Source organism: Panicum hallii, chromosome 3 (assembly GCF_002211085.1).
Source record: "Panicum hallii strain FIL2 chromosome 3, PHallii_v3.1, whole genome shotgun sequence".
Classification (NCBI taxonomy): domain Eukaryota; kingdom Viridiplantae; phylum Streptophyta; class Magnoliopsida; order Poales; family Poaceae; genus Panicum; species Panicum hallii.
This window is the reverse complement of record NC_038044.1, coordinates 9,554,523-9,564,537: the sequence shown is the minus strand read 5'-3', so window position 1 is coordinate 9,564,537 and position 10,015 is coordinate 9,554,523. Positions and strand designations below refer to the sequence as shown.

At 46.0% G+C, this 10,015-nt stretch overlaps 3 protein-coding genes across 4 annotated transcripts; 1 reads left to right on the top strand and 2 right to left on the bottom strand.

The window, feature by feature from the left end:
• Positions 1–145: 145 nt before the first annotated feature.
• Positions 146–999, top strand: LOC112885010. The gene has a single exon (XM_025950675.1). The coding sequence runs from the start codon at positions 462–464 to the stop codon at positions 684–686; it is 225 nt and encodes a 74-aa protein (XP_025806460.1). The 5' UTR covers positions 146–461; the 3' UTR covers positions 687–999.
• Positions 1,000–3,630: 2,631 nt separating this feature from the next.
• LOC112885008 (leiomodin-2) lies at positions 3,631–5,190 on the bottom strand. Its single transcript, XM_025950673.1, has 2 exons — positions 4,964–5,190; positions 3,631–4,564 (listed from the first exon to the last, which is right to left on the bottom strand). Exon 2 carries the CDS (start codon positions 4,548–4,550, stop codon positions 3,978–3,980), a length of 573 nt encoding a protein of 190 aa, XP_025806458.1. The 5' UTR covers positions 4,551–4,564; positions 4,964–5,190; the 3' UTR covers positions 3,631–3,977.
• Positions 5,191–5,717: 527 nt separating this feature from the next.
• Positions 5,718–9,881, bottom strand: LOC112883950 (tankyrase). Of its 2 annotated transcripts, XM_025949224.1 has the most exons (14): positions 9,738–9,881; positions 9,571–9,633; positions 9,321–9,494; positions 9,081–9,212; positions 8,855–8,994; positions 8,185–8,271; positions 7,709–7,834; positions 7,140–7,292; positions 6,976–7,029; positions 6,651–6,752; positions 6,352–6,522; positions 6,175–6,254; positions 6,001–6,066; positions 5,718–5,921 (listed from the first exon to the last, which is right to left on the bottom strand). In XM_025949224.1, exons 1-13 carry the CDS (start codon positions 9,763–9,765, stop codon positions 6,006–6,008), a joined length of 1,371 nt encoding a protein of 456 aa, XP_025805009.1. In that variant the 5' UTR covers positions 9,766–9,881; the 3' UTR covers positions 5,718–5,921; positions 6,001–6,005. The 2 variants fall into 2 exon arrangements, with proteins under 2 accessions (XP_025805009.1, XP_025805008.1); XM_025949223.1 differs by having other exon boundaries at positions 5,718–6,066; positions 9,738–9,880.
• Positions 9,882–10,015: the final 134 nt, after the last annotated feature.

Here is a 10,015-nt window from a genome sequence, read left to right as displayed (position 1 = left end):
TGTATTATACAACTGTATCCCAAAAGGTTTTGTGCATATTTTGTTACTGTTCATGTATACTAGTGCATGCCTTCTGAAGATACAGAGCAGTGCAGTATATGGTGTGGTTAAACTTAGAATGAAGAGAAACAGGAATTGATCGAGAGGAGGCGCGAGGGCCGGCCGAGGGGCCATGGAAAGCGAAACACCACCGGCCGCAGCAAGGCGGATCGGGTGATATCATGCCAATCAAATAACAAGCCAGAGCTCGCGTCGTCTCGAGAGAGCGAGCACCAGACGAAAGCAAGCCACACGATCATCAGCTCACCTCGCACCTCGCCTTCTTCCCCTCCACCCCACAAGCCAAGAACAAGAAGCAGATAGCTCTAACTGTTCTGACAGCCAACCAGCAGCCTGCAGGTGATCTGAACAGCAAAAAGGAGGAGCCCTCATCAACCGTCACCTGCTAGAAGCAAGGCAGGATGTCGGACTGGGGCCCCGTGGTGATCGCGGTGGTGCTGTTCGTGCTCCTCTCGCCGGGGCTGCTCTTCCAGCTCCCCGGCCGCTGCAGCTTCGTCGACTTCGGCAACCTGCACACCAGCGCCGCCTCCATCGTCGTCCACTCCATCATCTTCTTCGCGCTCATCGCCATCTTCGTCATCGTCATCGGGGTGCACATCACCACCGGCGACCAGCCTGCCTACTAGCTACCTGATGATTGGCTCCTCCGATCCATTGCTGGATATGTACTCACTGCTATATATATGTAGCCACACAATCTTATGATTTTACTTCTGTTTCTCAATTGTTCTTCCTTTCTTTCTTTCTTTGCATGCATGGCTCTCTCTGTCCTTGAGAAATATACATAAACTGCTTCTTTTCTTATTTGCCACAATTAAGCTGGTCTATATGTTGATTGATTTACATGCATGCGTACATGTAAACTACTAGAATGCCATCATGTATGCTCCACAAAGCTTGTGCCAGGCCCCAATAAATATGTAAGGTGTACATGTAAAAGGCCTTGTTTTTTCATTCCTTTTTCTTGTTTTTTTGCCCCCATAAAACAGATGAAAGGAACAACTCTTTCCTTCTTCAGGTACTTACTACTTGCATTGTCCAAGATTCTATAATTTATCTTGTAAATCAACTAGGATTTGTAGGAGCATATGTTATCTGTATATGTGAACAACACATTGTGTGCATGCTATCCATCCTTGGAGTCTTGAGCCCAGTTATTAGCACAATTATCTAAAGCCCCTTGCAAATAAAGTGGTTTTTGATTGCAAGTCATTTACTGACACTTTTATACTATTTTAGTTGACTAATAAATATTTTATAAGCCTCCCTTACATTTTTGTTCTTTTTTTTAAAAAAAATTCGGCATATAAATGCATGCTGTGTAGACGTGTGGCAGAGACGAAGACCATCGTCCACTACTTTTCTCCTCAAGATGACGAGATGATTCTTCACCACTAACGATAGCTAGGTGATATGACCGAAAGCTCAATGGTAGCTTGTGTGAAGATAAGAGCAAGCCAAGCCATAGGTCCCAACCTTCCCTTTTGGAGCACCACCTCTCTCTCTATGTCGCCATCTTTCCTCTCGAGAGACGACACACGACGGGAAATGCTTGTCTTTGTCTCCATGTGCAGTACATCTCAGTTTCTCAATGATAACGACAACATAAGGTTTAAGCATGCATGACATGGTTGCAAAACGCAACGCTTTTCATTCACTCTTTCTTTCTTCACTCTAGATTATTTTGGAACATTTTGCTATTACGTTCCTACTAAAGATAGCATAGCAGCTCTGCGCCATCTGTTTTTTAGGTGCTCATCACCTCTCTAAATATAATATCTATAGTAAAACGTTGCCAGCATTGCTATCTGAATACATATATATACCATCGCAACCAAGTCACTTCTTGCCGTGATCGAACAAGGAGGCAGCGGACAGTCAGACACAGGTCGATCGGCGATGGCCAAGCAGGCATGGAGGGTGTCGCCGTCCTGGCTCGCGTTGGCGCTGCTGGTGGCGCTCCTCGCGGCCGCAATGGAGCACTCGCTGGCTGCGGCGGCGGAGGAGGCGACGTCCGCGCAGGGATCCGATGCGCCGGCGGCAGCGGCAGCTGTGGACGACGAGGAAGCCCCGGCGCCGGCGCCGGCGATCGAAGCGAAGGAGAGCAAGTCGCTAGGCGCCAAGGCCAAGGCGGGGCTGCACCACATGATGGAGGGGCTGTCGGCGGGCAAGGCCAAGCTGGAGTGCAAGGTCCTGAAGAGCTGCCCAGCCTCCGACGCGCCGCCGGCGAGCTGAACGGCGGCCGGACCCGGACATGTATACAGATGGTCGATCGATGAGATGCATGGTCGTCCACAGCCGCCACCAAAAACCAGCGATCTGTTTATCCTTTCCACGAGCTAGCTACCTCCATCGTCAACTAAGTGAACTAACCCATCGATGCATCCTCTTCCGCTAGGAGAGGGAGGGGATAATTATGTATATTTTTTTGACCGATTATATTGGAGACTGGCATATTTCTATGTTTGCTAGTTTCATTTAAGTTCGACCAAATACTAACCAGCATGCTGCAGCAGATGACTTTGGAATACAACAATCCAAAACAATCCAACAGTTGGATGAATACTAGCAAAGAACAACGCTGTCCATGCTCTGTTCTGTTGGAGGGCCGATTCATTTAGACCCTGGAATATATGACTGCAGCTAGCAGTTAAACCATGCTTGCCACAGAGCAGCAAGCAGTGGCAAACAATCACGCATGGTCGAGTTGCAATACAGCACAGAAATGAAAGAAAACAGTTGGGAAAAAAAGGTACATACCATGCACCCTGTTTTTCTCGAACAGGCAGGAGAGCTGCGCATCAATATATTAAGAAGGAAAGAGGGGGGAAAGAAACCCTAGTACAAAATGTTACAGGGTTAGAGGGTCTGTAACGTACCCTTAAAACAACAAGATGATTCTCTTTCTAAGGATTGGAAATCAAGTTCAGGAAATTAATTAAATTAACTAAAGACCTCTCCTCACATGTGTGAATGAAACTCAATGTTATAAGAGCAAGACAAGACAAGTTACACCTAGCTAGCTAGCATCATTCCATAAGCAAACCAGAGTGGTAACATCATATATTATATTCTTTTGCCAGAAGTAAAATCAAATCAAGTTTTAGTTACCACCTTGGTGCAGACCCAACAAATTAAATGGACAGAGGTTTCTAGGTTGTTAGGCCCCAATCAAACTCTAGCCATCCAGCAGTTTTTTAGAAAAAGCATGCCCCTATAACAAGAGAAGAGAACATACCCACACTTTGCAACCACTGAAATAATTATCTGAAACAAGCAGTAGTAAGAAGCTATCTAGATCAAACTATCTATCTAAGTATATTTCACCTGGCGATGGAATTGCGGAAGAGCATCTGTGCCTTGCCGTTGGCGCTGGCACTACTGGCAGCAGCCATGAATTTCTTTCATGGGTTCAGGGCGCAATTTGACCAAAAAGGTTATCAGCAGATCGTAATGATCCACTTAGGGTACAATGCTACATCCCAACAGCTGAGTGAATATCAAAAAACAGAGCTGCTGCTACACTGTGTCAGTCTCACAGAACATGGAAAAGAGGTATACAGAGGCGCAAGCAAAAGTGTATGACTGACAATAGCCCAATCATGATACCATATACAATGCAACAATAAGTAGTTCAGCCAGTGGATACTGATCTCACTCATGACATCTCATTCAGACAAAAAACTTCACAGCAGCAAATGATATTCCCATTGTGCCAAATATATGTAATACGGAAGCTCTAAACTCAAGGCTATCCAGCCTTACCTAGCCCAGTGCAGCGCAATTAAAAATCTACAATGATGTTTTCTTTGGTTCCCATGAAAAATCCAGGTTATTGGATCACCTCAAAAATGTAAACGACAAGGGAGAACAGCATATCAGGTCACCCTGACCCACAAAGCTTCATGGGCTACTTACTAGTCGGCTTTGGCGGTGGTACTCTTCATGGCCATGAGAGCGCATGCCTCAAATCTCCTGACTGCTTCAGCGCACTTGAGCGGGTCCTTTGCATTGCTCTTGTAACACTCAAGGCAGCCTGCTCTCTCCTCAGTGCAGGGCATGGGGTTCTGGTACGGCAGCTTGAACTCCTTATCGTGCAGCTCCTTTGCTCTCTTGCTAAGCTCTTGGCGTGCCCCAGCCTCCTGCTTGTCCAGCTTCTCCAGAACCGCCTCGCTTTCTTTAAGAATGGAACGGATGGATTCCACCTCTGGCATTGCAGCTGGGGGTGGTGGGGGCGCAGGGGTCACTGGCAGAAACATTGGGGGAGGCTGCACAGGCCACCCAGGAGCAGGAACAGGGGCAAGGGCAGGGCTGCTGGTCTTGGGCTCGCTTGGGAATTCCTTCGGTGCGATGTCCTGGGGTTCTTCATGCTGTTGCACGGTGGTCTTCTTCTTAGGCCTGGGCTTCCTGGATTTCCGTTTGACCTTCTCATCGTCGCGAGCAAGCTGGTCGATGAGCTTCGTGCTGATCTGGATTGTGTAGTCACCCATCGCTGAGACGTGTCCTGCACCAAATTGCATATCATTGGCATCACCTTGCAATAATGTTGATAATTCCGAGCAAGATGTAAGTAAAAAGGATCGTCTAAAAAGAGGTCTTCACTGAATACTCCGTTGAGAATAACACGAGGGTAGAATTAGAAGCAGGGGCGGACCCAGTATAGGACATAGGTGTACACATGTACACCCAATAATTTTTGCAAAAAAAATCGAAGCTAGTAGGTAAAATCCATGGTCACATCCGAATACAAATAGCACACATTATGGGGTTTGGGTGTTCGATTTCGCACAGCAGGAAAGGAAGGGAAGGGAAAGGGATCCATGGTCAGATCCGAATACAAAGGGGGTTTGGGTGTTCGATTTCGCACAGCAGGAAAGGAAGGGAAGGGAAAGGGCGGACATACCTTGTCGACCGGCGAAGCGTCCGACGAAGAACTGGCAAGGGCGGCGCCACTCCCCTGTCGTCGCCGCTTGGGAAGAAGGCGGCCGAGCGAGCGAGAGCGAGAGAGCGAGAGAGGAGGAGGAGGAGGAGGAGGAGAGAAAGGGGGTTTTCCGTGCTGACGTGCTGTGTTGGGCTCACCCCGTGTTGGGCTGAGAGCCTGAGACCGCCGAGCAAGCGAGTGGAGGGAGAGGGAGAGGAGAAAGGAAGGGGGACTTCCATGCGGCGCTCCGCCGCGCGTCGGGAGGAGAAGCCCACAAACCCAGCGGGAGGCAGGTGTGCTTCGCTTTTTTTTTAATTCTGCTGGTTACTTTTGTGAAGATCTTATGACTAGCACATTTGAAATATTAAACTAATGTAGTTAGTTTAATATTCACGGTTTGAGGAAGAAAAATATGTTTCAAGATCACAAAAATTAATTTAAATCATTTGCTGCCTACCAATCTCATCGCAAAAAGTCCAGTTTGACCCAATGCGTAAGAAAGGCCAACCTACTTTAGTTATTTTTTATTCCGTCTTTCTTTGGGACACATTTCTTTTTAACACTTTCAATAGTTCATTATTTCGTAAATATGTACCTTTCAAAAATGTAAGTGCTTCATTCAATACTTTGTGAAGGATATTTCAACAATTTTAACATTTAATGTTCAAACTGTTATATGCTGCTATATGTTCAACTGTGATTTTTTTGGTAGGCAGAAAGCCAAAGGATCAGATTGTATCGTCTCGTTGCAATATGTCATGATTTTTTCATCCATCATCTCAAGCTACCAAGCAAAGCATCTCGACACCCGTACAAACCTAAACACGGCAAAAACCATCACACAACTCAAAAAACTTTGCATACATTCGAACCTCCTGGTCGTCCAACACTCCAACTTGAGTTCCTCATCACCATCCCATCAAATTTCATCTAAACATTCCTGAAAATCCAACTAGACTGGTTACTCATCAACATCTCTCTAATCAAGGCAAACAGTACAGCCTCAATTCACAAGATACTCGTCTCATTGCGCTGGATTCGGCTTGTCCACCCCATGGAATTTCCTCCCAGCTTCGATGGCCTCTCTGTTTATTGTTTGTTTCATCAACATTAGAAACATCAACGTGTACAAGAACAAAGCATAGCTCAGCATGGCCATGACCATAACGAAACAAAGCCGGGGATGTTTCTACCTGAATGCGCTGACCAGCTCTTTGTTCTCCGGCTCAAGTTGCACGCCCTCATAGAAGGCATTTGCGGCTTCCTCAAACCTCTGCCAGGGTCACCACACACAACAAACAAATCAGCCACCGTCTAAAGACAGCCCAGCTGTGGGTGAATTCCCAATCACATCTCTCAATCTCACATACCTGTAACAGGCGATGGGCTGCACCTTCCCTGTAGCAAGCTTTCGCCCAATCTGGCCTCAATGCTCGGCATGCTTTCGCATCCTCCAGAGCACGCTCAGCTTGCCCTGCCCGTAGCCAGCAGAGGCTTCTGTTTGAGAGCACTGCTGCGTCATTTGGGTCCAGCTCTGTAGCCTGATGTGATGCCGTGCCAATGTTATGACAATGAAGAATAACAGTCGAATCTCAGGTACAGTAAGAAGCCCAATTCCTTCGTTTTCGTTGTGCTCTTTCTATGTGAAAAATCATTCAATCTTAGTTACCTGCGTGTAAGCATCCACTGCTACAAGGTAGTCCTTTCTTCTGAAGGCATCGTCACCTCTCAATTTAGCTTCCAAGGATCTCTTTTTTGCTTCGGATGACACCTGCACAGCATTTTAACTACTGTCAGATTTCAAATTTTAGCTAATCTCAACTGTCACATCAAGTCTATCTTTATTTAAGAATTAAATCTTAAATAAAGATAAAGCAAGCCCTGGGTATCCTTCCTAATAAAGATAAGTATATGGCTTGACTGTCTAAGACAATGCAAGCCTTGATTGTCAGTTTGTCACCAAAAGTATGTATGAGCATGAGTGCATGACATACCTCAACAGGCTGTGGTCTGCCTGATTTCAGAGATGTTGCTTCCTTCAATTCGGACTGCAAAATTTGTTCAACGATTAGCAGACGCTGGAAACTTGTATGTTTTGCAAGAGGTTTATGGAACCTATGAGGATGCAAAATAGCTAAAATGATGATTCAAGCAGCACCTTTTCCTCAGTCTCTTTAGCTAGCATGTATTCTATAAGTCCATCTACGCTCCAGTTTGAAACACCTGGAATTGGGGATGTTAATGGTAAAAGAAGTTCCACAACTTCATGGTTATTTCTCCAAGCGGCGACCTGTATTGGCTTTAATCCATCCTGAGGAAGGAAATCACATGGCAATCAAATGTTCGCTTCACTTGTCTGTATGACAGAACAATAATGAAACATGTACTATTTAACGGCATGTCAATGTGATTTGAGCTGCATTAACACCCAACAAAGATTCAACTTTCAGCACACCAGGTGTGGGAAGTGCTTACAGAAGCAACAGAAAGGCAGTTGCTCAATCCAAAGCTACCACTAATACAATCTGTAGTTTCGTAATATGATGATGGTATATAAATTATGTAACAGCTGCACCATCAAGTTAAATTTGGTGCGGGATACAAAGACCTAAAGATTAGCTGCATCTGATGGATCTTAGAAACAGGTCAACATATATCATGAACCTGGATATTGAAATTTCAATGTAACACTACAACTTATTTTATTTAAGATGGAATGCAACTTACATCATCACAGGTATTTGGGTCACCTCCAGCTTTAAGTAAGCATTTGATTAATTCTATATTTCCACTATCTGCAGCAATATGCAATGGCGTTGCTCCACCAGCCCTGATATTTGGGTCTGCACCTGCCTACATTGCAAATTATTCGGTTAGTTTCTGAGGTAGAAAGCATAGTTGATTACTAACAGTAACTAAGTAAATAGAACCATATTGTGTAGTGTGTATCAGTCAACTAATACAAACAGGGTAGCCAACAAAGTGAAGAATAGAAACATTTTGGCTCTTTTTGTCGAAACTCTCTTATGCTAGCAAACAGGCATTATAGTTTGCACTACATAGTATAAGCAAGATTAAAAAACAGGGCTACAAGAAATGTGCTTAATTTTATTTATGTGTGTGTTCCTACAAATCCTAATAACAAAGGATACACAGTAGGGGAAGAAAGAACAGGTATTCCAGTCATCATTTAGACTGTGTACCTCAATAAGAACCTCCAAGCATGGGAGGGAACCTGCGGCAACAGCAGATAATAATGCTGTGATACCATCAGCATTTTCAATATTTGGCTGCACAAAAAGGTAAAGGATTAGCCCAATAATTAACATTGCAGGAATCCTAACTAACTTCAAGTGTCACACAGCAAATCGGAAAATATTTCTTGGGCTTTTAGATTGGCACATCTGGATCCAGTGAAACATATGCATCTTTTATATAGTGCCAGGAGTCACGTTCAGATGAAAGATATCCCAGCTGTCTGGTAAAGTAAAAGGTTTGAAAGAAATTTTCGCCTCATTTACTGACTTGGTTACAAGATAAATTAACAGAGATCATCTTCGGTGTTTATATTATAGTCCCATTGAGATCTATCAGCCTCATATACCTATGTAATTTTGTTTCTGTAATTGTAGACTCTGAGCTCTGTTTCATATTTATACAAAAAAGGGGGAACCTATTGCTAAATGTTTTTGTCGTTAATTGGTTCAAATCAAGGAGAAAGGGTTGTGGTCATAAAAAAATGATTGTGGAGATATATAGTAAGGCGAAATGATAGCATCGGAAGAACTGCAAGCTTAGGTGACCTTATGCTTGTTACTAAATTCGCTATGAAGTCAATGGGGTGACAAAGAAGAACCCAAAAATACTCAGTACCTTAGCATTTTGTTGAAGCAGAAGTTTGACTGCATCTTCCTGTCCATGACCAGCAGCCCATACAAGGGGAGTACCAGCATCACTTTCTGATTCGATATCAACTCCCTTGGAGAGTAGAAGCTTCATGAGCTCCGTGTTTCCTGCTCAATCAGAAGATGCATGATTTGGTGATTGATTGGTATTGCGAAAAGAAAAAAAAATGCTGCACGGGGAGGGCGCATCTTACCTATTCCTGCAGCATGATGTAGCGCTGTGGCTCCTAGGCTGGAGGCTACCGAAGGATCGGCTCCATGGTCAAGGAGATACTTGACAGTGTGCAGATAGCCTTGGCGCGCAGCATGGATGAGTGGGGTTTCGCCTAGCCAGGAGGGAGCGGGTACATATGAGATGGCATACATACAGAATCACAGACACAGAGTCGTGTTTGCATTGGGGTTCAGAAGATGAACAGCGGAGGATGCATTACCATCATCGTCCCTGGGGTCGACGGGGAGGCCGAGCTGGTCGATGAGGAACTGGCAGACGTCGGTGCGGCCCTCGCGCGCGGCGAAGTGGAGCGCGGTGCGCTTGTTGGCGTCCCGCACGGCGGCGGCGACGGCGGCGGCGCCCGTGCCCTCCTCGTCGAGCGCGGCGACGAGGCCTGCAAGTAGCTAGGCTTGAGAAGATGAGCGAGACGGCAGTAACGGGTAGTGATTGGTGAAACCGGAGGCACGTACTCTTGAGGGAATCGAGGTCGCCGGCGCGCGCAGCCTCTAGGAAAGCTTGCACCTTGCTCCGAGCTGCGGAACCGGTAGAACCCAATCAGACGCGAGCACACTGAGAGCGAGGGAAGAGAAGCAGAGGTTGAGGGAGAAGAGAGAGTGGAGGTTGGATCCAGCGAAACCTGAGAGAGCGTCGGCGGCGTCGGCCATGGCGAGAGCAACCCGGGGAGCGGCGGCGGCGGCGGCGGCGGCGGGGAGGGAAACAGGAGACAGTAGACAGACCCTGACGGCTGACGTTGCTGACCCACGACGACGGCGAGAAAGACTAGAAGTTGAACGAAAAAGTCTCTCTCTGGAAAGGACTGCAAGGCCCATTAGAGCCCATCCTATGCAGTCAAATTAAGCCCATTTAATCAGTTGGATTGATGTCCGTGGGTGGAGTTTCTCCGCCTCTCCGGTG